The sequence below is a fragment of the Rhopalosiphum maidis genome, chromosome 1, assembly GCF_003676215.2.
Source record: "Rhopalosiphum maidis isolate BTI-1 chromosome 1, ASM367621v3, whole genome shotgun sequence".
Lineage (NCBI taxonomy): Eukaryota > Metazoa > Arthropoda > Insecta > Hemiptera > Aphididae > Rhopalosiphum > Rhopalosiphum maidis.
This window is the reverse complement of record NC_040877.1, coordinates 54,330,639-54,348,044: the sequence shown is the minus strand read 5'-3', so window position 1 is coordinate 54,348,044 and position 17,406 is coordinate 54,330,639. Positions and strand designations below refer to the sequence as shown.

Genomic DNA, 17,406 nt, shown 5'->3' with positions numbered 1-17,406 from the left:
TTTAATAATAACAAACAAAATAATACTATTTTTGATGTTTCAAATCTAAAGCCAATAAAAAATGAAAAACCTTGTCAGTGTGGTATATTTCCATCTCAAGTTCCTTCTTTTTGGGATGATTTAATGCATAAATCTTTACATAAAAATTTATATAAACTTCAGTTTAAGAGCCAAATTCCTGTAAATATAGCAAATAAAATTAATGATAATGGATTTATTTTTAACATAATAAAAGTTACTGATAATTGTGATGATTTAAAACTTAGACTTACATTGAAGAATATAAAAATGTTTATTAATTTAGAAATTGATTTTTCTAAAAAAATCATTAATAACAATAAAAACCATTCAATATTTTTAGCTGTGAATCCTGAGTTCAAAATTATTGGATATTTAGAAATAGAACCGTTAATAAATGCATGTATTTATCAAGATAATCGGATTTCAGAAAAATTAATTGCTGTAAAATTTGGTGTATCTAAAGTATGGGTGATGGTAAAGTATAGGAATAATGGAGTGGCAACCAAATTATTAAAGCAATTTTGTGATGAAGAACATTTAAAAACCAACGATATTGCTTTTTCTTTTCATGGAAATCATGGGATATCTTTTATTAAAAAATACTTTGGAAATAATTCTGTTTTAATTTATTAAATTTAAAATATTTTTATCTTTATATTTTATTTACTACTTATGTTTTTTTATTTAATTTTTTTTTTTAAATTATAAATAGTAACTTTGTTATTCATAATAAAATTAAGTATAATCAATTTTAACAATATTCTTTACATCATTATGTATTATTAATTCTATTATGTATAAAAATTAAAAATGCTTTAAAATATTTAATTAAATGTTTGTCCTATTTTGATTGATCTAAAAACCATTAATTTAATTTTCAAAATTATGTAAGTACTTAGTACTTGAATGGATAATTTAAATTGAGCTTATGAGATCCACAATATTTGAAGAACCACTTATTTGGTTAATACTATAATTATATAAGTATCTACTTAATAAAATTATTGTGAGCTAGTGACCTATATACATGCTGAAGCTTATATTATTCATAATAATAATACATGTTTATATTCTTATCCCCAATCCCCATTGCATGTAAAACCATACATATATAAGTTTTAAATTCTCATAAAAGTATTCTTAAATTATAAAAAAATATTTAACATCTTTTTCTCCGCTTAAATACCTAATTTATTACTAAACATTAAGGCTGGCCATTAACAAGTTAAAAAGTTAATTTATTTTAACTTTTTGACTTCACTAGTTACATTTGGATTTTCATTAACCATTAACCTATTAACTAACTAAATTTATTTTTTAATTAACGTAAAATTAACTATAGTTTCAAAATTATAACTTTTTGAAGTTTGCAATTTTCAGTATTTTACGCTTATGCAGATTATTCTGTATAACACTTTAATGTATAGGTACTAAAAACTTTATTAAATAGGTATAGTATGTACCTAATTATTTATTTTAGTTTTGCATGCATTACCTAATAATTAATACATGTAAGTATGTAACACATACCTAGTACCTACTAAGGTAGGTAACTAGGTAAGTACATATTAACCATAATTAATAAGAAATTCTTATGATATTTTTGTGGTGGAGTTGAAAATGTTTTAATTCACCCCCTAACAATATGACCAAATACGCCATTAAGGCTGATAAACTGTCTTTGCTTGCTCATTTTTTTGTGATTGAATGATTTTGTATCATTGAATTCAAATTTATCTCATCCATTTAAGTTACTGTCAGACTGTGATTCCTCTAGACATTATTCTACTATTTCTACTGTACAGCACTAGGTACACTAGGCAGAGGCATTTAGTATAGCGTTACCTACTTGCTCACCTTAATTTTTTTAATAGATTTTGAGTTTTGACCAAAAGTTATTGATTGGGTATATGTAGATTCTAACTAATACAAATTAAGTAGGTTAGAATTAAAATATTTTTGTCAACTATTACCTACAAAATTTGAAAAATGTTACTATCAGAAAAACAAAATTACCTATAAGATATGTAAAATTTAATATAGGTATATTATCAATAATTGGTTATTAAATAACAATTAATAATACCTAATGAAAAGTTTAGTAAAGAATGCTTTTAGCTTAGCTCATAAATTATATAATATTATACCTAATTTTAAGATTAAAACCGAAAGCGTGATATTGTTCAATATATTGTGTACAAATCATACCTTATAATAATAATGGTTTTAACTGGTTTAAGTACTATATTAATTTTTTTTCTTGTAGGTACACAGCATAAAAATAATACATCTTATTGGCCATTGCACAGTGCTCACTAATTACTGTATTATGTATGTATACTAAAAAAAACTAGGTTTACACGCCTATATTACACTAATAGTAGTTTCACTATAATTTATGGATATTTAAAATATACTTGTAAGTAAATATGTACTTTTATACATAATTTTTAAATTCGGAGTCATCTCACGTCAGATCAATATTATCGGTGTATGTTGCTGTTGCACATCGTAACAATTTTTAACAAGTAATAATAAGTAAAATTTATATAGAATTTCGGTGTAATCGACAATAGTTATAGTCGTGGCATTATATTATGTTTGAAGTAATAAATTTGAAGTATTATTAAATCGTAGTAGATGATTCTCGACTCTCGAGGTAGTTGTATGCATTATGCTTGTAGCAACCCCTTACGATTATTTATCAGCTTATCACTTTTTTATTTGACGCCGACACAGATATATATATGTGAACGCCGATAACACATTATCACTTATCACATAATGTTTGTGAATTGTAAAAATAATTTAATAAATATTTTAAATTTATCATCTTAGTTCCGGTTTTAAGCTCATCATGGCTAAAGTATTTGGAGTTTTTAAGACTATTAGGAACAATTGGAAGAAGTCTGTGTTCTTCACCGCTGTCCTATCGTACGGTGCTAATTTTGCCAACGAAAAATATGAGTAAGTACCTACCAATTTCCGCAATCATCTTTTTCGATCAGGTATTTATTTATCTAAAATTATTGGTGAGGCTATATAAAAACTTCTTTATTCAGGTTGTACTCAGTTACAGAGCAGTTACCTACATATTTATAATTTCAATGATTTACCTCTTGCTAAAAACTATCTACACTACCTCCTCCGTGTATTGATTAGTTTTTGACAGTTTAGTTGACAATTATGCTTAAGTTTAGTGTAAAAAATTAATCATTGTTATCCCTCACAACATACCTTTAGTTCAATAACTCAATATTTTTATTCATTGGTGTTTTGTATTTGATACATGTTCAAGCTTCAGTTTATTTTTATTTTTAGGACTCATATGTTTATGTCTCAATGCTGTAGAACTGTTTCGGCTTATGGAGATATGTCGTTGTCAGTAGATAAAAAACCTAAAAAGGTAACAGTTATATTGAATCCAGCGGCTAACAAAAGGTATATTTTATTTTTTAAATTGTTTTGGTCTTAATATGATTATTATTCTCATTTTGGTTTTATATTGTATTTAGAAACTCTAAATCAGATTTTGAAAAATATTGTGCTCCTCTATTATATTTGGCTGGTTACTCAGTTACAGTCCTTACAACAGAACGAGAGGGTGGTGCTAGAAGTTTGGTAGAAAATTTAATTGGTGAAACAGATGCTCTTATTGTAGCTGGAGGCGATGGCACTTTATCAGAGGTATGTTTAAAATTATTATTATTTATACTGGTTTTGCAAAACAAACGGTCCAATATTGAAAGACTATTAAAAAAATTAAAATTATAATTATAATACTGTAGAACCTCGATTATCCGAGCTAATTGGGATTGCACCTAGTTCGGATACACAAAAGTTTGAATACTGGAAATTTAAAAAAATTTTTTAAAACAGTTAAATATTTTGTATTATGCACATACATATTTATTATTATTATTATTAATGTTTTATTAGAATTTCATACATTACATTATTAGAATTAGAAATATATTACATACATAAGAACATATAATGTTCGTTATATTTTTTTGACAAAATTATCAATGTTTATTTAACAATAAGCTGCAACGCGCTTTTCTGCAGCCAACTCGTGAATATGAGTTTTAATGTTCGGATACGCTAATTATAGTTTGGATAATAGTAATAAAGGGTTCATATAATCAAGGTTCTATTGTATAATATATTTTAATGAATATTTATTAATTTAATTATTGGGTACATTTTCAAAACTATAACTAACAACCTCTTAGTTGTGAAAAGATGAAAAGTACAAAGTTATACTAAATGATTAAAATAATAATTGGATAATTGTATTGTAGGTAGTAACTGGATTGTTGAGACGTTTAAAGGGTGATACATCTCTCACTGAACATTTACCAATTGGAATTTTACCTCTTGGACGTACAAATAATGTTGCTAGACAATTGTTACAGCACCAGGATGACAACCATATACATTTTCTTACCAACGCGACAATGGCTATTATAAATGAAGTTAATTCTGCTCATCCTGTTGTAAAAATTGAAAATTTGGAGGTTATTGCTATTCATTAATTTTGATTAAATTTAATTTATAGAAATTTAAATTCATCTCAATTTAAAAAAATTTTTAAACAGAGTCAAAATCCTGAAAAATGTGTCTATGCTTTGAATAGTATTGAATGGGGTGCATTGAGAGAAGCCAAAGTGACTCGTGATCAATACTGGTATTTTGGCAAACTAAGAGATTTGGCTGCTTTTGTGTTTGGTAACAATTTTCTCCACTACACAGTAGATGCAGAATTAGAATACAGTCCACCATGCTCTGGTTGTAGTAATTGCTACAAAAAAGTAACTACTGCTATCAATAAATCATCAAGTTTATTTTCTTGGATAAGTTGGGTTTTTTCATTTAATAGAAATTCTGGTGAGTACCAAATTCTAATTATTAATTAATACGACAAAATTATTATTTGCAATGATTAAAAATGTTTATTATTGTAATTACAGGTGGTACAGATTATTCAAAAATAATCAATCCCGAATGCAGTAATTATTCAAAAGTTCCAATCAAAACTTTTAATGTCAATATCAATTTGGATGTTAATCAGACACCAGTTCTGAAAATAAATGTTGGTCCAGAAAATATTTCTTACTCTGAATTTGTGAAAGAAGGTTATTTAAAATTAAGAAATGAAAATAGTAAAATTCAAAATTCTATTATCGAAGCTAAAGATGTGACAGTAACACCTCATATTGATGATGTATAACCAATATTTAATTAATTCACTAAAAATGTGTACAGTATTAGTTATATCTTAATTACATATGTATTTGTTTTTTAGGAAAATAAATGGTTATCAATTGATAATGAAGATTACGAAGTTAAGCCAATGAAATTGTCATTACTACCAAATGCAATATATTTATTCAAGCCTGACAATTCAATGAATCAGTTACAAGAGAAAAAAGATCAAGAATCAAGTTTGTCATTAGATAAGTTTAGAAATCATATTGGTTTAAAACAATTTGTTTAATTAAAAATGTTAATAGTATGGACTGAAATATATATTTATACTTATTATGTATATTATCTTGTACAATTTTTTAATTATTCAATTTGTAAAACTAGGTACATCAATTCCTATATATTATAAATTTTTTTGTTATTTAATATTATCATAAGAATTTCTTAATCAAAGAAAAATTTAAAAATTGACCAGTTAGCTAAATTAGTACTTTTGTTACAATTTCTTATTTAAAATTAGTGTTGTATGTTAAATTAATATTGTTGGATGTAACTTTTCAGTTATTATATACCTACCAATTTAAAGTTGCTGTAAAAATGAAGAAAAAATTTATCTTTGTACAATCAATAGAACAAAATACAAACTGGTATAAATAAATTAGGGCCGTTTATTCTTGTAAAATAATTAGCCTATAGATCTCCCAGTCTGTCCTTGAGTATAGATATATACAGAGTTAATAAACATATTTAATTAAACATACCTAATTATTAAAGTACATATTTTTTACTACTTAATTGGACCAACATACAAATTTTAATATTTTCAAATCACACCAATTTATTAAACAAAATTTAAATGTAATAAATGTATAATATAAGCAATTTTATATTTATAAATTAAAATTAACATTAAATATAGGTTAGCAATTAATCAATAATATACAATTTAAACAATAAAAATTACCTAAAATGTCTAAATCACTGCAATAGGAGATTACTTAATTTTTTTGGGTATACTGTAGGTACTTATACTTATTGCAAACAAATTTTCCTATATCTATTTAAATTTGTAAAAGTTTGTTTTATAAACTCATACCTATGAAACTATTATATTAAATATGGTGATGAGTCTATGATTAGTCGTCTATCACTGGCTTAGGGATAAAGATTACCTATTAGAAATTATCTTTTTATTTAGCATAATTTTTTTTTCTTCTTAAAAATAACTATCTAACAGCCCAAACAAAATTTAACAACTAGCGTTTGATTTACCTAGTTGGGAAGTTGGATTATAATTTCGCTACCAATTACCAAATATTTTCACATTAATATAATTTTTATACTAAATTACTTAATTAATACTCATAAATTTTAGAATTTTAGAAAGTTAATTTTTTTCCAATATTTAAAGTATTATAACTCATGAGAGTATTTTTTGTTAAAATACATTTTGGCCAACAATATAATTCCATATTATTTGGGTATTTGGGTTGTATATGACATAGAGACACGGTGTTCACTCGTCGAGCTATATACCACGATATGCATGTAAGTACGAGGGGTTAGTTAAAATCATTGAAGGATCACAACCTGCTTTTACTAGAATTTTCTTCCTTGAAAATATAATTTTTTGTTAAATGCTTCTCTCATTTTCTGGCTCAGTAGTGTTAGTGTATAATACTATAATATCGAGAATAGATAATAAAGCAGGTAAATTCATTTTAGAAATAACAGCAAAATACCTACATGGATTATTGTGAATATAAAATATACTGTGTCTGCGTTGTGCATTTGCTAAGTTAGCTTAGGCTTAGACAACACGTGTGATGTAGCATCTTACTAGGCAGTAGATATTAGATAGAGATAAATTATTAGAAGTGTATTATCATAGATTTTGTTGAATATTGTAGAATAGACATAATCAATAATTAATGCAATAATGCTAGACAAGGTCATTTATTATTATATTTTATGACGAGTCCTTACAGTGTCTTGGTATATTAAAGGCGTAAAAAATATTAATTATCCAAAAAAATAAAATTACTATTTATTATCTACAACTGGCAATTTTAGAATCAGTTTTATATAATGGAATTTTATTTTACCATAGCAAGGGATATAATATTATATTCAAATACGTGTGTTATACTTTAAGTGCCTACAAATGACCTCGCCAGGATGTAGCGGTCCCATGGTGTAATGGTTAGCACTCTGGACTCTGAATCCAGCGATCCGAGTTCAAATCTCGGTGGGACCTTGGTTTTTTGCATATTTTTTTCATGCACATTTAATAAATATGTAATACAGATATTAATTAAATAAATGATTATGATATCATATGTTTTATACTTATAATATGTTCAAATAACATTATACCTTTATTTGATATTTAGGTATCATAATGTCTTTACGCCGATGACATCTGCAATGCCGACTACAAGTACGACAGGATATAATCGGATATATGTATAATATTACTGGACGTTGTAACAATCGAATTGTCGTACAATGCGTACGTATGGATTAGCTGTAACTACAGTACCTGAAGTTATTTTGTTAAATTTTTGGTGCCTTGATGAGGCCCGTTTTAACTATTTGCCTCAGGGCCCACTGTTCTATAAATCCGGACCTGCTGTAGAGCCCGTTAGATTACTTTATTTCTAACACTCAGTCCTGTAAGAACAACTATGCCATGCCACTTCAATTTCATTTAAGTCATAATAGTAACCAACAGTTAGTTGACAAAGGTTTTCTATATACAGCCGACAAGTTAGAAAACGACAAACACATTTGTAAATGTGTACAACATAACAGACCTTCGCCTTAGGTGAGTATGGACAGCTGATGACAATGTAATTTATGAAAATGACAAACATATAACATTTGTCCCAGATATGGCAGAAATTCCATCACGCATTTTCTCACCATTTCCCGAAAACAGAGGTTGTTTCTTCAATTTCATTCAGTGTATCTGGAGTCAACAATCACTAACGTAAGACCCAACCGTAAGGATAAGGACTATCTAGACTTCGTATTGAACGTGCGAAAGTCAGGTGCTCTTGCATTTGTTCCGGTCGTTCCCGAGCCTAATGGGCGATGTCATCGAATGTTTTGAAATACTTCTACGGGGCTAAAATGTTCTATTTTAATTTTTAAGAGCAAACCACTGTTTACGTGGACGTACTATTAAGTACTTGAAAATACAAAAACGAATATTACACAAATATATGGGCGGACAGGCCATTTTTGGCCTACCGGAAAATTTTAAAAAGGGGCCCCCACATGAAAAAAATAGTGTAAAAAGGGCCCCATTACCGAAATACGAAGCGGGGCCCACCGGGAAATGCCCGGTTTCCCGGTAGAGCTATCCACCCATGCACAAATATTAAGAGGATATACTACACATACAGTTGAGTCGCGATAACTCATCGAACCTCGACTGTTCGAAAAACTTGACTACTCAATTTTTTTTTTTTTTATTTCCCTAAAAATATAAATTTTATATAAATTAATATAAATCGAGTTATACATCTCGTATAATAGATATCTCGAAAATCGAAGCTAATTGTTATCTCCCTTCAACTTCGAGTTATCGCGACTCGACTGTATGATTTATATTGAAAAAATGAAAAAACATGGCTTCGTAAAGGTACCTACCTACGTAGTATAATGCTAGTATGTACGGCTCATTGAAAAGGCTTACACGCAGTAAACTAGTAAACATGCATATTATAAAAAATAAAAATTATAAAGGAGAATTTTGCCTAGATTCGTAAGTGATCAATTTATTTTATAATTTAATATCATAATTTTGTAACAATTCCATGAGCATAATAAATAATAATAACGATTTAGAATTTAGGTAATGCTCGTATATTTATTTACATGTAGGTACCTTTCTTTTAATTACAATTGTAAATTGATTACAATATTATAAATGTATGTTGCGAAATTAAATGATCATGTAAAAATATCTCAAGTCTTGTGGCCTGTAGGTCCTTTATTCCCCCCTCCTTTAATCCAAATTTTTATACAATAAAATAAATTATAACCATTGTCTATTTGTTTATTAAATTAAATAAATGGTAACTTTACCACGCCGGTTCCATGGTGTAATGGTTAGCACTCTGGACTCTGAATCCAGCGATCCGAGTTCAAATCTCGGTGGAACCTTCTTCTTTTTTGCGTTATTTTTCGAACCACACTCGCCAATTTCGCTTTCAAAATTCGAACATAAAGTCTATTTAATTTATTGGTGTACCAATAAATTGGCGTATCTAAAAACATTACAATATTTCAATGTTTTAAGCGTATAATAGTTATTATTTATAGTATTGAATTTTCGATAAAAAAAATATTGATAAAACTAAACGATTTTATAGTTGCTTATAAAACAAAATAAATTTAAATATTTGTTTAGTATTAAATCTAAACTTCGAAACTTCAATGAAATTATTGAAACTGTTTGTTTTTTTTTTTAATCATCTACTGGCTTATAAATGTGAGCACTCATATTTTACGAGTCAATGGGCTAATTACGAGCTTACAAAAAATGTCGTTGTAACTTTTTTTTTCTGCCAAAAAAAAACAAGGAACGGGTGGGAATACTGGGAATTGTTAACCACAATACTGCCACCCGTTGTAACTATAAAGTACAATAGTGTACGATGTAAACGTTACCTAAAAAGTTTTAGTTCGATGGTCAAAATGTAATATTGTCAATATTGATTCATTATCTGTAAAAAATACATATTAATAATAAAAACTCGGGGAATTTACTCTGCTGTACAGTATAATTATCGAGTGTATGTACCTTCTCATTGAGTATAGCCAGTACAGGGCACTGGATGGACATATTAAACGCTTAAATTTGAATTAATTGATAAAGCATTAACAACAAATACGATTTTAACTTCGAACTATCATAAACAATTAATAACTAGTATGAAATTACGATTAACTTCTTTTTAATTATAGTAAGTAAAAATGTATTATAAACCCTAAATTAAATTTTCAAATTATAAGTAGTTATGCATTTTTAACTTTAAAATAATTTGAATATTAACATGATCGTGGTAAATTTCATAAACGTATTAACTTTAAAAGCTTATAAAAAAAAAATCGAGACGGTACCTATATTTTTTCCCATATTAGGTATTTAAAACATTACTATTACTACAGTGTACAGTGAGAGAATGCACCGCAAACCGGCCATAATCAGTTTTTATGCGCAATGATACCCAACCATAAGTGAATCAGTTTTGAATTTTTGATAGCACGGTGACGCGGGGGGATGCGCAGAATCGGCAAGTCTCTCGCTGGGTAGATTATAGGTACTAATTACTAAATTTAGTAAATCGTCACTATATATTTTTGATATTATCAAAATAAATAAATACACAAGTGCTACTTGTAAATTACAAGTACTAATTAGGGTTACAATTTGTTATCATAAATCGCACGCATGGACGTTGTAAAAATTACTGTTTAAATTGCAATTTAATTAGAGTACAATCATAATTAGTTAACTATACAAATAAAGAAAATAGTGAGAAACAATATATTTAAATAGGGATCGTGTGATTATGCATTTATCTATATGTACCTATTATACAATTAGAGACAATAGTTAAACAAATGACTGGTGGTAGTGCGGTATATATCTATTGGCTATTAGTATAGATAGGTATAAAGCGTAAAATGCACATGTTTGCATTATGTAACTTGGATACATGTACCGTTTATGTTATTAGCATAAATAAATAATACTAATTACTAGGATAACTGAAGCCATACTATGTCGAAAATTTATCATGTTCAATCATTTTGATTTGAGATGCATTTTTTAATCGTTGTATGAATGGACAACTAACGTATATTACCCATAAGTAATACTATTATAATTATTTATAGTTTAAATGATAAGTAAAAGTAATAATTTATTGTTATTATGAATTATGACCTATTAAGAACTTATTACAGCTAGTGTGTATCTTTAAAGGTCTATAATATGTTAAATCGTAAATAAAATATTTGATCAATGTTCCAATAATTCATTTATTTTCATAATATATAAAAATAAATACTAAACAAAATTTAGTTTCCGGATAATTTATGACTTTTTAATTTATTTTGCAGCTATATAATTTATAATTGTTTTAAGGCAGGAAATTATTTTTATTTATTTCACGCATTTTGAAAAAAGTTTAAAAAAATACTATAAAACCTGAGCTTTCACACTGCGTCATCACATGGCTATTGTGCATACTGAATACACTGATATTAAATTGGAAACGTATTACTTACATAAACAAGTTGAATCTAAAATTTCAAATTTATTAACTATTTTAAAGTGCAATACAATGTCTTATAACCAATATAGGGCACTTTAAAAAATCATAAAAATAATCTCTCATATTACTTATATTTTGTTTGTAGTAGAGATGGAAATAGAGTTAGGCAATTTTTTACATCACTCAAAGATTGATGATTTTTATCATATCAATAAAGTTATTTAACTTTTTTAATTCAAATAATAAGTTATGTATAGGCCAACACCGTAAAAATCATTCTTTTAAATTACGACTAGACTAAAATCATCAGATAATTTACAGAAATTTATAAAATTGTGAAACATATTTTGTAATAATTTATAGCTATTGTAAGTGTATTTTTATGTATTAAAAAATAATAATTAAACAAATGACAGATGGTACTCATTATAGTGTAAAATCTGAGAGACATGTTTGCAATCGTGTTACATTAGTATTATTTGCACAAATTAATATAATGAATATTGTCGAAACAATAAAAATTATAACGTATCACGTGTGTATCATGTGTCCAAGATATAATATGATATGTAATCATTTTGATTTCCATTTTTGAATATAAGAACTGGAGAACTGGACATTGATCAACGCGTTAGCTATGATAAAATAAATAATAAGTTAATCGATGGCCTCGAAAAATGACGAACTATTCTATGTTTATACGTCACCGATGAATTAAGCCTGGAAATAAATTATAATTATCAACCGATTAACATTTTTTAAATAATATAAAGTACCATTAAAAATTATTGAATACAAATGTTTTATTTTTTAAATTAAGTTTTCATTGACTTATTAACTACAAGCGTAACTTTATTTATAAAGATATATTATATTGATTCGCACAACTTTTTATAACATGATATTTAATTTATACTTGTCTTTTCTATATTGTTTTAAAACATGTTATTTACAATTAAATAAAGTATAAATGCAAATATATGCCACTGAAAATAAAATTAAAAATCGAAGAACTCACTGTATTATAGATATTGGTCACAGACTACAGTAATGGCTTTGTTAAATTTAAACTAAATGATAAATCATTGTATACGAAAAACTATTCTGACTTAAGACGTAGGTACAATCGGCATATATTTTAAATTGTATTTTATTATATATTTACTATTATTGCTATTAATGATTTATTTTCAATTAACCTACCATATTGGTTGAACTAATTTTAGCCAAAACAAATCGCATACGTTATTAAAATATTAGTTATCATAACTATTGTTATTAATTTATAAGTTATATGTCAATATCGACTACAAACTGGTGAGAATAGGTTCATATTATAAATAGCTTAAAATGAACCTAGATATTTTTAAAATTTAATTATATTAATTAAATAATAATATAGATATTTGGTGGCGAAAGTCCTTGTAGTGTATTTGTGATTATACAACCTATAGTTCAATAAAATCAATGTTTTCTTATATCATCCAATTTTGTTAAAATTTGAACTTGTTATATCTTTAAAAAACATTATGAATTTATAGCTGTAAAATCAACTAAGGTGTGAAAAGTGTTGTACTTCATTTTAAAATTTTTGTTATTTATTAATTTTTAATTACATGTAATAATTTGCCAAATATCGTGATTTTGACGAAATCTAATCAAAAATTGAACTTAAAACAGTTATAAAAGAAAATTATTCCAATGTAAAAGCTTTAGTATTTTTTGAACCGACGTATGTACAACTTATGATGACTCTTATTTTTAGTTTTCAAACTTTTTAGCAGAGCCTGGTCGAATTATGCATAAACTATTTCATTAACATCTAAACAAAAAATTCTGACAATTTCAAATGCCTATAAATAGCTTAAACTTTGTCTAAATATTTTAAGAATCGTATAATGTAAAGGAAAAGAAAGATTATAGGTTAAAGTAAAGTATTTCAAGTCTATACGATTAATATGTTATGATTAATATCGAAAAACAAAATTCGATAACGATAATAATGTTATTATTACGAATATTGAATGTCGTCAACATTTTGTAAAATTGTATAAATGAATAGTAATTGAACAAATGAACGACGATATTTTATCTATAGCATATTGTAAAACCAAAGAGACATGTTTGCCATCGTGTAACATTAGTATTATTTGCACAAATGAATAATATTATCGAAACAACGTAAGTCACATCGTGTGTATCATTTGTCCAAGATATTATATGATGTTTAATCATTTTGATTCGAAGTGCGTTTATTAATTGTTTTTTGAATGAATGATTAACGTATTACCAAATTAATAATTCAAGTATGCTTACGATAAACAATAAATATTATGTACTATGATGACTTGTCAACAACTAACTACAGTGTGCATCTTTATGACCACATGTCAAATCGTAAGTAAAATATTTCTCATTATTCCAGCATTTTGCTTCTTTTCACGAAATAATATTTAGTTTCAGGATATGCAACCCTTAAATTTATCTTGAATCCATAATATATTTTTTAAGTGATTTTAAAGTAGTTAGTTTTTTTATTATTAAGTCACCAACAACACAATATTGAACGAAACGTTTAAAAATATATGATAAAGTTGCAGTTACCTTTGCACATATTATAATTTATATTCAACCAAACAATTTATTAAATATTATTATATACTTACATAAGCGTAGGCTTTAACAATGCATTGTCTCGGGATTCGATACGTCGATGTAAAAATGTCAGAAATATGTTACGTATAGCTGTATAAATTGGATATAATATTTTAATCAAAACTATACATTCGTAATATGCGATGCAATGTAGAAGATTAAAATATGTAAATGTCATTTTTGAACTTTATCATATTTTGTAACTTGCAGGTGCCCGGACAATTGTTCTCCAACATTCAGAGACACATTATCTCAAGCCAGTACCCGAATTCCATGCTGATCTACGGCGTGTTGCGGCGGCCACCCGACGGCTACCATTACGAAACGATAAAACACATCTTGAATACTTACCCGAAGAATTCGTATCAGATAAGGCACGGTTTAGCGAACACTGTCAACCAGAATAATCGTGGGTCGTCATCACCAGACAAGAATAAGGGGTTCAAAAAGTCAAAAAAAAAATCGAAAAATAAGAACTCTAAAAACAATAATGACAACGACGGTAGTGACGCTGGCGACGGCGGTGGGTTACCGCCGGATGATTCAACACTGCCGGACGCGACTCCACCGGATGCGGATGCACCGGCCGATAGTCAGCCTCTAGATTCCGATCGGTAGAGCGAAAAGCGAAGCGGACCGACCGCGGTGTCGTTTTGTCAGCAATTTTTCACAAATTACTACAATTTTATAATTTTACTGTAGAAATCAAATATTGTACCGCCGTATTAGGTACCAATGATGATTTGAATTTGTTCCGTTTTTACTGCAAATTTATAATGATATTTTTACAAGTCCAAATTGTCAATATTATAACAGTCAATGAAAAGTTTATAATTACGTTTTTAAATATTTACCATACAACTGTTACCTTTGATAATTTATTTTTGCATAAAATTTAAAAGACTTAAGTCTTACTAAGAAAATCTGTATATTTTTTTTGACTAGATCGATGTGAAAAATAGCAGTCAAGTGGTTTTACACCTTAGTTATCCTCTTAGGTGTCGAGTGGGTCACTGCGGTTGGATGTGTTAATTATAAATGTGAATTCAACGATACATTATTATTATTATTGTACACGAAAAACAATTTTAAGCCAAGACGGTGTGTCTGCAGCCTATACGACTAAGTACTCGTATATTTCACGATGTGTTTTTGTTAAAGCTATTAAAGTCAGTTATTTTACTATTAATATTTTGGTAGATTCATTTAATTTTAGCCGAAAACATCGAATATTATAATAATATATGTTTATACTATATACTATTATTGTTGTTAACTTTTGATTCAATAGTATATCACCTAATCTTAGAATAATATAAACAGATTTATAGTATTCAAGATAATATTTTAAAATTAATCTACGTTTAGTAAAATTCAAAAAATATACGAGTACATAACAATTTTAAGTTCCTACGGTTAATATTTTTAAATAATCACAATCAATCTATGCAAATATCTATAAAAAATTATTGTAAAAGTATATTTTTATATTTTTTAATTCTCTTAAAACTACTTATAAGTTGTAAGGAAAATTCTATCATATATAAGATATACAAGTTAAACTTTATTATACCATTCAAAAGCTCAAAAAATTCAAAGTATTTTGAAAATTATATCATATATAAAAAGTTTTAATATTAACATTTGATTAAAATGTCAAGTATCAAAGGTTATTCTTTATTTTTGATTAACAACAAAAAACAAAAATCGTTTCGGAAGAAATAATTATTAATTATTAACAGGTGAGTATCTAATGTTAAAAACATTTTTACGGGTCTTATTTTTATGCGACCACAGATTAAAAAATAAAGTCAAATGCGGCCTAAATCAAAAAACAATGTATATTATATTAAATTTATAATTACGTTTCTATACATTTCTATACATAACTATTATCACAAAATTAAAAAAAATCCAATATATTAACATTATTATAATATTTTGTTATGTGTCGTTTATATAATAATTATAATGTATATTTCCCTATAATGCTAGTGATAGAAACCGATGATAGTATGAGTAATAATTATTTTTAACAGCGTACTTCATACTGTATAAGTTTTTCAATATTTATCAAGTCTTAGTATTTTGTCAAAATTACGAGCAAATGAAACTATAAAATTATATTTTGTGTTAATTGTTAGGTACGTATGTACATTTGTAAATTCATAGTTAATAATTCAAAGTCAAGTAATAATAAACGAAAAATTACCGATGCATATATCAAAATGATTAAATAATAAATATCATATCATATCTTGGACGAATGTACACATGATGTGATTTACGTTGTTTCGATAATATTATTCATTTGTGCAAATAATAGATACTAATGTAACACGATGGCAAACATGTCAGGTAAAATATCGTCATTCATTTGTTCAATTATTATAATTACACAATTTTACAATTTTTGACAACATTGAATATTTAAACGTATAATAACACTTTATCGTTTATTGAGTTTTGTTTTTTCGTTATTAATCATAAAATATTAATCGTATAGTGTATAGACTTGAAATAATTTACTTTAACTAGTTTAACCTAATCTTTCTTAAGATTTGAAAATTAAATACAACATTTTTCACATCTAAGTTGTTTTTACAGGATCCTAAACATCTCAAGCTTATAAATCCATAGTTATTTTTAAAGATATTTAAAGTTCAAATTTTAAAAAAATTGGATATTATTAGAAAGATATTGATTTTATTAATCTATATAGGTTGTAATAACAAATACACTACAGGGACTTTCGCCACCTATATATATATATATATATATATTATTATTTACTTAATATAATCAAATTTTAAAAATATCTAAATTAAATTTAAGTTATTTATAATACGAACCTATTATCACCAGTTTGCATTCGATATTGACTTATAAGTTAATAACAGTAGTTATGGTAACTAATATTTTAATAACGTATGCGATTTGTTTTGCTAAAATTGATACAACCAATAAGGTAGGTTAATTGAAAATAAATCAATAACAGTTAATACATAATAAAATACAATTTAAAATATATGCCGATTGTACCTACGTCTCAAGTCAGAATAGTTTTTCGTATCCAATGATTTATCATTTAATTTAAATTTAACAAACTCATTATTGTGGTCTGTGACCTATTCAATGACGAGGTACACTCGACACTTAATACCTATAATGCAGTAGAGAGAGTTCTTCGATTTTTTAATTTTATTGTCAGTGGCATATATTTGCA

At 26.6% G+C, this 17,406-nt stretch overlaps 2 protein-coding genes and 2 non-coding genes across 4 annotated transcripts; all 4 read left to right on the top strand.

The window, feature by feature from the left end:
- Positions 1 to 2,820: 2,820 nt before the first annotated feature.
- Positions 2,821 to 5,572, top strand: LOC113548493 (acylglycerol kinase, mitochondrial-like). Its single transcript, XM_026949396.1, has 7 exons — positions 2,821 to 2,988; positions 3,343 to 3,462; positions 3,537 to 3,708; positions 4,326 to 4,541; positions 4,623 to 4,911; positions 4,995 to 5,248; positions 5,330 to 5,572. The coding sequence occupies exons 1-7, from the start codon at positions 2,879 to 2,881 to the stop codon at positions 5,519 to 5,521; spliced, it is 1,353 nt and encodes a 450-aa protein (XP_026805197.1). The 5' UTR covers positions 2,821 to 2,878; the 3' UTR covers positions 5,522 to 5,572.
- A 1,845-nt stretch (positions 5,573 to 7,417) lies between these two features.
- Trnaq-cug lies at positions 7,418 to 7,489 on the top strand. The gene has a single exon. It is a non-coding gene; the product is annotated as a tRNA-Gln (tRNA).
- A 1,844-nt stretch (positions 7,490 to 9,333) lies between these two features.
- On the top strand, positions 9,334 to 9,405 carry Trnaq-cug. Its single transcript has one exon. It is a non-coding gene; the product is annotated as a tRNA-Gln (tRNA).
- Positions 9,406 to 13,704: 4,299 nt separating this feature from the next.
- Positions 13,705 to 15,443, top strand: LOC113549221. The gene is made up of 2 exons (XM_026950417.2): positions 13,705 to 13,922; positions 14,391 to 15,443. Exons 1-2 carry the CDS (start codon positions 13,866 to 13,868, stop codon positions 14,796 to 14,798), a joined length of 465 nt encoding a protein of 154 aa, XP_026806218.1. The 5' UTR covers positions 13,705 to 13,865; the 3' UTR covers positions 14,799 to 15,443.
- Positions 15,444 to 17,406: the final 1,963 nt, after the last annotated feature.